A 10,844-nucleotide genomic window follows, 5' to 3' on the forward strand; every position below is an offset into this window, starting at 1 on the left:
TTTTTTTTTAACATACTTGGATATTCTTTGCAAAGTGAACTATCATCACATTCACTCAGCTAAGTTGCAAGATGATAATTCATCTTGGTGAGTGAACAGCCTTAACTCCTTTAGTAAATCAACAATATCAACATCAAAATCAACATCAATACATCTATATTTGGCATTTTAGTTTGAGTGTAAAAATGGGTTGCTTAATGTGAACTTTAAAAAAAAACTTTAAACCAGGTATGTATGTAAAAAATCATATCATTAACTTATTTTTAAAAATGGTTAGCTACCAATTTGCATACATCAATTGTTGTCAAAATTACATGAATTTGGGAGAAGGAGGGGAAGCACTGTCAGCCAGTTGGGTTTTACATCTTGCACAGTGTTACCAGTCTAGTACTGAACATGCGTACAAAAGAGAGATCACAAAGATAAACTAAAGGAGAAAAAGGTATTCATCAGGCATTTTTATTTACAGTCACTGGTAATTTAGGTGATTACTATTGCCATGATTTCATAGAGAGGTGGATTTGACCTGTACACATGAAAGATGCATCATTCAGCATAGCTAGGAGAAAACATGGCGCTTTCTGTAGCCGAAGCAGCATTATGTACTAGATACCAAATAAAGCTGATAGCATGCTTCCTTGTGATTTCTAATTTAAGGAGCCAAAAATTTGTAAAAGATTGGGGGTACTGCATTGTTTAAGCTTTCATGAATAGCCTTTTAATAGTGAAATACCTTTAAATACTATTTTGCAAAATTAAGAATAGACACAAGTTAACACATTTGATTTACACCATTAAAATGTTCTATTGATCTTACCAGGGCTCCTCTTTTGGTCACTGCTTCTCCCTTGACCACAGTAACATCATTTTCCATTAGGGCTGGCCATACATGATAAAACACTAGAGGAGCGGTGAATTCAGAATCATAGGTATGACGATATCTTTGCAGCAAAAAAATGCATTTCTAATTTTAAATAATAGTTCTGGAAATATGATGCAGCACAAATAACAACTCAAATCTCAAATGTTAAAACAGCCAGTATTCAAATTATCTAAAAATATATGTTTATTGATGAGCATAATCTCTTTTTCTGGTATTCTATGTTTGAGGAATGTCAGATTAATTGCTATTTAAACAGAACCTAAAGGTGGTTTTATTGAGGCAGCAATGGGAGGTTGAGTTTGGATAGGTATGAGTCCAAAACCATCCAGACCTCTAGCTTTTAACAGGTTTTAAATTTTGTTAAACGGTTATTTATTTAACTCTCCTTAGTAGCACTATAGAAATAATTGCAGTGATTACCAAACAAAAGCATTTTTTAAAAGCAATGGGGTAGTAACATATATCACGGAACACATCTCATGGCAGTGCCCGCACTGATTCTGTTTTTACTGGATAAATATTGAAGTCCATCAGTACTCTTATGAGTTTTAAGTAGTCATTGTTGCTGATTCTGTACCAGGAATCTTTCCGTTTCCATGTGGATTCCCAGTGTTGCATTATGCCTTCAACCTGGAAGTAGTATTGAAGGTGCTGGGGAGATTCAATAACAGATCCCACCCTTGTGCAGCTGTGTGGGTTATTCTACCTGCTATATTATCACCTATTACCACAGTCTACAAAATATTGTGTTATAAAAATTCAATTAACTAATGAGGCTAGTCTTCAACACACAACACTGAAAAGAAAAGTGTATTTTAAAACACAATGAGCCTGATTTATTAAATCTCTCCAAGACTGGAGAAGATACACTTTCTTCAGTGAAGGTGGTTGATCCAGGATTTCCTAAAAAGTAATTTACTATTTGTTAGCAAATGTTTTGGTCCTGGACCAGATCCATTCCAGGTTTGCTGGGTAACCCAGCTTCACTGATGAAAGTGTATCCTCTCCAGTCTTGGTGAGCTTTAATAAATCAGGCCTATTATCTTGTTATCTATATCCTGTTATACAGAACCTGCTGTTAGTTGAGATCTTGTGATCAGGTTCCATATTATATACTAGTTAATAGTATAAACAATGTATAACTTACTTGTTTTCACTAAAGAGTTCCCCATCAACTGCAAAAGCAATGTCCAATGGCACTTCAAGTGTTTGCATAGCAAATGCCACACGACACACTTCCCGGATGAAGCTACTGATCAGAATAAAGTCTACTTCTGGTGGGAAGGAGATTTTAGGATTGACATTCATTGCACTGATCACATCCTAAAGAAACAAAGTCAATAAAATACAGTCACATCACAGGCTTCTCATCAGTATTATCACACAAGTGGTCACATTTGTACATTGCCAAGTTTATAATTCTGGGGGAAAAAATCTGTGCACAATGTATATAGGATAGCACTGAACCCTAAATAAATACACAGGTCTGCACTGAAAGGAAAGTGGAAGCTGAGAGATATGTTCCATTAGCCTTATAGAAAGTAGGTCAGATCTAACCCCTGGACTTCAAGTGGGAGAAAATGCAATAAAGTACAATGACTGCTCTTTATATATAAAGATACAATATAGCTACAGATAAATATGTACAGGATATATTCAGAAACAATGAATAGATAGATCTGGATGCTGTAACATTTATTGTACTTGCAACATAAAGACAAATAAGGAACAAATCAGTAAGGGGAAATTTACACCAGTGCTTTTTGGTAATATGCAGTAAAATATCTAATTTACACAATGCAGTGCCATTTATATTAAAAGGGTGCTGCCTGTTTTTGGAGTGTCATTTACTTTAGGTGGGACCCCAACATACCTAGACAGCACCCTGCATTGCACTTTTATTAAACCACACAAACAAATGTGGGTTATCTTTGCATTGTAGAGCACTGCCTAAAAAAACACTGCATGTTGAGTTTTATGTGTTTTGTGGTATAATATAATGGCAGAATATTTAAAATGCTGCCTTATTCACTGCACGTTAATGTTCTATGCACATGTGTGTTACTGCCATGTACTAGTGTTACTGACTAGTACTGATGTAAACAGGCTCAACTGTTAGCAGGATTAAGCTGCATTCCAAAAGTTTGTAATCAGAAAATATGTACTTTTAAGGCTTTTTAGATTTACAAGGTTAAATCTTACATTAACACTGGACTGGACATCATAGAGATCCAGGTTTCGGACAATATAGTCAGTTACAGCATCTTCCAAGGATTCGGGTCCCATGTGAGATGGAGACAGGGACTTTCTTACACGAAGCTTGAATTGCCTATATGCCATCTTGGCTGCATGGAAGGATTCCTGCACAGAACAAAAGAGAATTTAAGTGTCTATCACAATGTTTGTTTTGTAAATAAAACAATATATAAAAGGACAGATTTTAGGGCAAGAAATTACCAGGAGACATTAAATAAAACCGGCATAGTGTAATGACAAGAAAAGAACACATTGATTGTTATTGGAGGTTATAATATTATAATGAAAGAAAACTTCAAGAATTAGTCTGCTCCTTCCTCAATGTTGCCCATTAGGTTAAACACTAGTAAAGGACTACCAATGACCCCACTGGTCCCTGAATATCTCAGGAAGCTTTGATATTAGATGATTATTAGAAGCCTGTACACACCAGCAATATCTGCCTCTATAGGGTTTATTTATAAATCAGAAATCAGTGAATCTGACATGCACTGAAACATTCCCTGGTGAAGTATCCTCTAGGTCCAATATTTTCATTGGCAGTAATTGATTCTCCACCAGGGAATGTTTCAGTGAATGTCAGATTCACTGGTTATAAATACACCCATATGTGTTGGACATAGGGGGCCAATCAGGGCATTCTATAGCCACGAGCATTACAGTTCAGTCACATATAGGATTCAATACTAAAAGAGTTGCCACAAGGGAGGCTTTTAGCTTTTTTCCACCAATATGCATGCAGGGTCTGCTACTGCTATTAACATTTTACACTGGTTTACAGAAAACATAATAGAAAAAAAATGATTCTATACCACAGTGGCAATGAAAATGATTCTCTGCACCATCTCAAGATCATCTATGTAACGTCGCAATAGAGTCTGTGCATCTAGACGGTCATTGGCATAGATGTCATTGAATCTGGAAATAAGGCGGCTGTGACGAGAAGAGTTAGTAAGCTGAGCCGCTGTAGGTGATTCAATCCTGGTGAATGGACTGGCTGACCTGCTAGAATGCCGTATTGGGCTTGGAGAACGACTCCTGGAAAGTCTAAAGGATGAAAAAGGAAACATTGTATGAAATCTTTTCAGACCTTTAAACTACCAATAGGGGTACAAACCTAAAGCACCCTTTTAAAAAAAAAAAAACTATCTAGTAATGAGCTTAGAAAGTTTGTTAAATTAACATTATGAATGAGAAACTCTTTTTTCCACATTAACTAAGGTCCTGCTATGCTCTTATTAATGTAAGCCTGTTGCTTAGATCATTACTGACTATCTATGCTCCCACAGAAGATCAATCATACAGGAAGTACTACCCTGTGCTTTACAAGTCTTAGCATTGATGAACCTGAGGAAACTCACTCCTGCCCATTTCCCCTTTTGTCCAGCCCGCTGCTCTGTTAGGCAGTCAGTGGACATGCCAGGTAGATCAAGCATTATTCATATTCTACCTGAGCAGAGCTGAGTGAAAGAGCCATACACCCACCTCTGACATTGAACATTAAGATAAAGCTAACTATACCCAATAAGCAAAACGAGATTTTGTTAATGTTTGAGATTCAACCAGAAAAACAACTCTTGACTGTTAGCCAGTAAAAACTCTGGGAATCTATGTCCATGCAGTGAAAAAGTCTGGTACTGAAGTTGGATGTACATAACTATCTTGTAATCAGTGTTCTAATTTATTTGGTGAATAAAGAAAACTGGTACTGGCACTGATATTTCTTTCTGTGTTTTTTACCTAACCGGAAAAAAACTAATATGAATACTGACAATCTAACTTAGATTCCCATTGAAACAGTACCTTCCATGAAGCACACTTTTTTCTGCTGATAAAATAGAGATTTCATCCTTTAGCAGGCGGATTTGGCGTTCATAGTCCTCTATTGTGTCCAGTTTTCTCAGATCTAGTTTCTCTTGAGCTGTCCTCAAACTGTAAGTATCAAAAAAATCAAAGTTTATTGCAATCATGTAAAAGATATACATATATAATTAGTTGTCTATTTCAGTGTAGTTGCTCATACTCTGATTTCAGCTGCAGTATCTCCTCCTCTGTGGCTAGGAGAGTGGTTGCTGACTTTGTTTTTGTCTGTTCAAGTTCAAGCTGGGCTTCAAGCAAACTGAAAAAAAAGTAAAAAAACAGGCATAAATGTTTTTGTTAATTGCTTTGGCTTTGCATTTTTGAAAAACTGATCCCAACAATCAGTGGTTGCTTAATATCCAAATCCATTGAATTCATAATTAACACAATACTGGAGGTGACCTTGCCCTATGCCCTTTGAAATTCTACCAGGCAAGAGCGGCTCAAAGAAAATACATTTTCAGGTTATTATTTCTGCCATTATTATTTATATTTTAAAAATCTGTCAGCAATGTTTAGGCAACATTTTTTGTAAACCTTGCTCCTGGAATCATGAGGAAACTGTCACAATTACCCAGGTCTGCAATAGAATTATACCTGGCTTTAACCAAAAATAGATTTTCATTCAATATATATCATTCAAAAGTGGTCAGGGGAAAGTGCTGTGTGTGATAATAATAAATCTGACTCATGTTAAGTATTGCTATGCTCTGCAAAAGAATATATACATAATGTAGTTGATGCTAAATGTTTATATGTACGCTTTGAACCAGTAGTGTCTTTTTTTATCCTTTTGCTTCACAGGTATTTTGTTGGAAGTACTGTATGGAACAAAAACATTGCACCTACATTTTAAACTTATCTGAATTTGAGGTGGGTGGTGAGGTCTAAGTTAAGATATGTATGAACAGTTCACTTACTCCTGTCTCACAGAGTTCAGTTCTGCTCGTGTAGTAGCCAGCTGGGTCTCCAACCTATGCAGGTCCTTCTCCTGCGAAGATGACAGTTCCCTTAGTCTCTTGTCTCTTTCTAGTGATTCCTGACAGGTACAAATATTAAGTTATTTGTGTAACATAACCAAAGTTCTTCTTTAGGTATCTATCCAGCACAGCTAATGATCAAAATAAAAATATTTTAACCATACATCAACTATCACTTGAAACCTCTGTTGCAAGCCAATTTTTATAGAACATAATATATATAAATGTATATATGTATATATATATATATACCGGTATATATATATATATATGTGTGTGTGTGTGTGTGTTATGTGCTTTCATATACACTTAACCGATGATACCCATTATTGAGAAATACCTATATAACTATTATTGCTACATACCTGCAGAAGAGAGAAGCTGCTGTCAGAGCACAGCCCTGGAGTGGTGCCTGAGAAGCAAGTACCCAGCCATGGCAAGAAGCGACTCTTCAGAGTTTCCACTCCTGCATACTGACCACCTAGGAATGAAGAGATGACATGCCTTATATACAAATAAAACACCTGATTCTTTTACTATCAGCTGTGTTTTCTGGAGCTGTGGTACTTTTAAGTAAGGCAAAACTAAATAGGTCAACTAACCTGAAAATGTAAAATAAGCAACAGTTTTTTTTATTGCTATTTGCATCATATAATAGTTTAATAAGATAAAAGGGCATATTAAAACCAAAAGCTTCTTACCTTCCCGGGCTGTTACGTTGAGAATTGTAAAGAGCTGACCCTGAATTTTCGAGTTTAACTCAATAAGCTCACAGCAAATGTTCAGATTTTGGTCACATGAATTTATCTGTAAAGCCAAGATACAAAACTCAAATTATACTTTGTAGAATTTGTACTGTATACCTTATTGCATAAATAAGTTACATTTAACATCTTTACTATTATACATCAAACAGAACAGCTAATCAGATTTTTAAAAACAAGCCATTTCCCATATTAATATGTATTTCAGTTTGTGCATTGAAAAAAAAAAAATATATATATATATATATATATATATATATATAGATATAATATTGTTTCACCAACTTGGAGAGCTTTTTTCAGCAAATTTTACAGCAGGCTTAAAGCTGACCTCTGGTAACATTTTAAACATACCCTTGCAGTGGGTTTTCCCTCACACTAGAAGAGGTAAGTGCTTGTTTTTTGTTTACGGAGCAATTGAAAATATTTTTTACTTACTTTGATTTTTACTTTGATTTGTCAAAGCCTACAGCAGTAATCTCTACTGGCTCTATGTGACATGACCACAGCCTCCCATTGACCACTGCAGCATGTGCTCAGCTCAACCTCTAGCATGTCCACATACTTTAACTAACTATGGCTGCCTGGATTCTTCCGTGGATTCTGTAATCAATCAACATCCAGAAATTTAATTTCCTTTTCATGCAGAACGTACAATGCCTTTTCTCCAAAGTCAGCACAGACGGCCTGATTTATTTAAGCTCTCCAAGGCTGGAGAGGAAACACTTTCACCAGTGAAGCTGGGTGATCCAGCAAACCTGGAATGGATTTCTAAAAAGCCCTATCATGTTTTTTGACTTTAGGGATTGTAATAAAAACAGACCCTTCCAGTTTGCATTCACTACAAGAAAGGGCATGCTAGGGCCTTCACCTACTGGTATGGCAAATAGCACCACAAAAAGTTAATGAAAAGTTTAAATATGGCTGTTAGTTATGTCTACTGGTGCAGAAAGAACCCCTTTTGCTGTTATAATGCTATTCTATTTAAAACCATAGTGGAGCTGTAATATTACCTATTAGAATATCAAATAGTTCTCTTATCTGTGTTTACATTCACTCCTAATCTGTGGTATTTTGCTAATGTTGCCTGACAATGCATCCCATGGCAACCATTTTGATTTGCTTGACAGATCCATCAACACAAAGTAGTAAAGCCCATATCTATCTTTGTTTATGCTATATAAGTTGTAAGGGAAATGTGTGCAAGCAATTTTGTAGTGATTAATTGCTACTCCGAATCACTAATGCCAACGGCTTACAGCAATTTGTAGCTAGTGATTTAATCGCTAGAATCACTGAAGACAATAGAATAGGATAGTGATCTGTAACTAACCCTAGTAATTTGTATCTAAGGCCATAGAACTGAATTACACGGTGATCGTGACCAGCAAATAATGCTTAAGTACTGTTAAAACCCAATAAATGAACTACAGATTGCTAACAAATAAGTTAGTTATTGATTCCATTTTCCACAAATATTTATTTTTAAAAAAAGAGAATCATAGGCTATGTGACAAGACCCTGGGACAAACCAAAAAGACTTGCCATGTCTGCAGTTTTGCCCAGGTTACCAGAGATAATTATTCTCTTATATATACATATATACTGATAGATACAAACAATGACGGAGGAGGAGGAGAGGACCCTGTCCATAAAAGCTTACAATCTAAGAGGTTGGGATGGTGAGTGGAGAGCGTTTGAAGAGACATTCCCAAATGTCTCACTCTGGTATCAACATCTGAGAGATTTCCTTAGCAAAAAAAACGAGATTGGAAAAAGATGGAAAGACCTCAGGTGTATAACCTCAGGATCTTCAGAAAAAAGTGGCAGTATGGCACCATTTAGGATACATGGTATGTCATTAGCAAACCTGGTTGCTTGTCTGAAGCAATTCTAATGATCACAGAAAGGCAACATTTTTGGAGCCACCAAATTGACTCCTTTTTCAGTAATAAGTGACACCTATGCTTTTTCACCATATCATTGTTATCTGACGTATGAGTCCATTTAGTACTCTGAAACATTACCAATATGTGATCAATATATTTGTTTTGTCTAATCAACTAGGTGTGTTTGTGACGTATCATCTACTTCCACATTTTAGGCATGGCGCCCTGCCTCTTGTTTAATGATTTGTATTTTTTGATTAATGTTTTGAAGACACGTAATAAAACAGTAAATTTAAACAGTAATATTGCACACTATTTATCCGTACTGCATAAATCCATCTATGTGCATTCATATAAGGACATACGATATTTAGACCTTTAGAAAATCTGACAGTTCCTAAAAAAAGAGGCATCTGTGTTTGGGGGATCTAAAGTACTTTTTACATATTAGGGTTGGAAGTTGAACCTATATTCTTTCTTAATTAGCTTTCTGATCCAAAATGCTTTAAATATAACTTTGCCACATAAATCTGCTCTCCAGGATTGTCTATATATATATTTTCTATAATATTTATATACATTTATATATATATATATATATATATATATGTGTGTATGTATATATATATAACTAGATTAAGACTATGGTAAAAATGTTTCTTTTTTTGCACTCCCAGGGTAGAGCTGAAGAACACCAACAACAGATGAAAGATGTTTAGCTTGGTAAATGTTTTGTAAATATTTGAATCTGATGTTCCTTTGTATTTATAAGCTAGAAAAATAAACAATGGTAAGCCATCACTCAAAGTGAACACATACCTGAAAAAGACAGAGAGAAAGAAGGAAAGGAAGGGAGAACGAATGAAAGAAAGGGAGAAAGAGTTTAGAATTTGAGAGAGAGAGAGAAAGAAAGAAAGAAAGAAAGAAAGAAAGAAAGAAAGAAAGAAAGAAAGAAAGAGAGGGAGAGAGAAAGAAAGAAATTAAGTGAAAGAAAAAGTTAAGAATTTGACATATTGAAAGAAGAGGAAAGAAAGAGAAATAAGGAAAAGAAAAGAAAGGAAAAGAAAGAAAGAAGGAAAAAGCAGATAAAGAAGGAAAGAAAGAGTTCAGAATTTGACATATTGAAAAATAAAGATATTAATGTTTAAAATAAAACTAAAAAAAAAAATGATGAAAGTGATGAGAACATAAAAGGATCGTGAATTATATAGGTTAATATTTTATAGTAATAACAATGAGATCAAACACCTGACAGCAATAAACCTGCAGTCAGGTTATAATATTTCCTTAGATTATATAATACATTGTTCAGCCATAAATGTATTCCTATATTACTACACTACAAAATGAGGTATATGCCCCTATGATCACACTGCAGAGTGCAGCCTATGTCAGTGTATTGTCATATTTGTGTGTTGAGTACACGGTGAATGGATACAATCCCTTCATCTATTTCCTGTACAGAGCAGTAAACAGACATAAGTGTAGTGATTGTAGTGAAGTTGCAACATTAGTTGCTGGCTGGGGAACTCAGATCTGGCCTGAAAAGGTTTTCCGTCTCCATGGCAACGAGCGTCCCTGGTTACCGCTTCCTTTCACAATCCCTATCACTGCAATACAAACTGAAGCACGAGAACACATTCCATGCACACACACCGTGTATCCACACACCGTGTATCCACACATATATTCACTGATCACTGCACTGTGTAATGCAGAAAGTCAAGTCACCTACAGTGTGTGCTCTCATTATGGTGATAATAATTGAGCTTCATTAAAACATTAAAATTACTGTGCAAATTTCTGCACTGATCATCTGCAAATATTACATGATGCTTGCTGTAATTAAAATATCATTTTATACTACTGTGAACGTTGGAGCAAAAATGTGCATTGATCATCTGCAAAAATTAGTAGAACTAATATATATATATATATATAAAGATACAGATCAGCATTGCTCATGCAATAGAAGAATGGACAGGCTCTTGTCCTATCTGTACACTCACATGATAGTCCTTGTACCAGTCCTCCAGCTTGTCCTGTAGCAGCTTGCATGTCTCACTATTGGTCAGCCTCCTCAGGGTGTCTGCCATGGCTTCCTGGGTGCTGCACACAGAGGATGCTCCCTTGGTGATAATAGTACAGTACAGAAGCTGGCCTCTTATATAGGCTGGGCGAGGTCTTCAATCAGCTTTGGCACTGTTGCTTT

The 10,844-nt window shown here is 35.7% G+C and overlaps 1 protein-coding gene across 1 annotated transcript in view; it reads right to left on the reverse strand.

Moving 5' to 3' along the window:
* Positions 1-10,844, reverse strand: part of SPATA18 (spermatogenesis associated 18) — a gene marked incomplete in the record, with an annotated part of 12,784 nt that extends 1,940 nt beyond the window's left edge. The window contains 10 exon segments of the mRNA XM_072407132.1: positions 818-941; positions 2,031-2,206; positions 3,086-3,244; positions 3,952-4,186; positions 4,943-5,071; positions 5,163-5,258; positions 5,920-6,038; positions 6,345-6,460; positions 6,681-6,786; positions 10,642-10,844. Coding sequence (XP_072263233.1) covers positions 818-941; positions 2,031-2,206; positions 3,086-3,244; positions 3,952-4,186; positions 4,943-5,071; positions 5,163-5,258; positions 5,920-6,038; positions 6,345-6,460; positions 6,681-6,786; positions 10,642-10,728 — 1,347 coding nt within the window.

The sequence above is a fragment of the Pyxicephalus adspersus genome, chromosome 3, assembly GCF_032062135.1.
Source record: "Pyxicephalus adspersus chromosome 3, UCB_Pads_2.0, whole genome shotgun sequence".
NCBI classification, from domain to species: domain Eukaryota; kingdom Metazoa; phylum Chordata; class Amphibia; order Anura; family Pyxicephalidae; genus Pyxicephalus; species Pyxicephalus adspersus.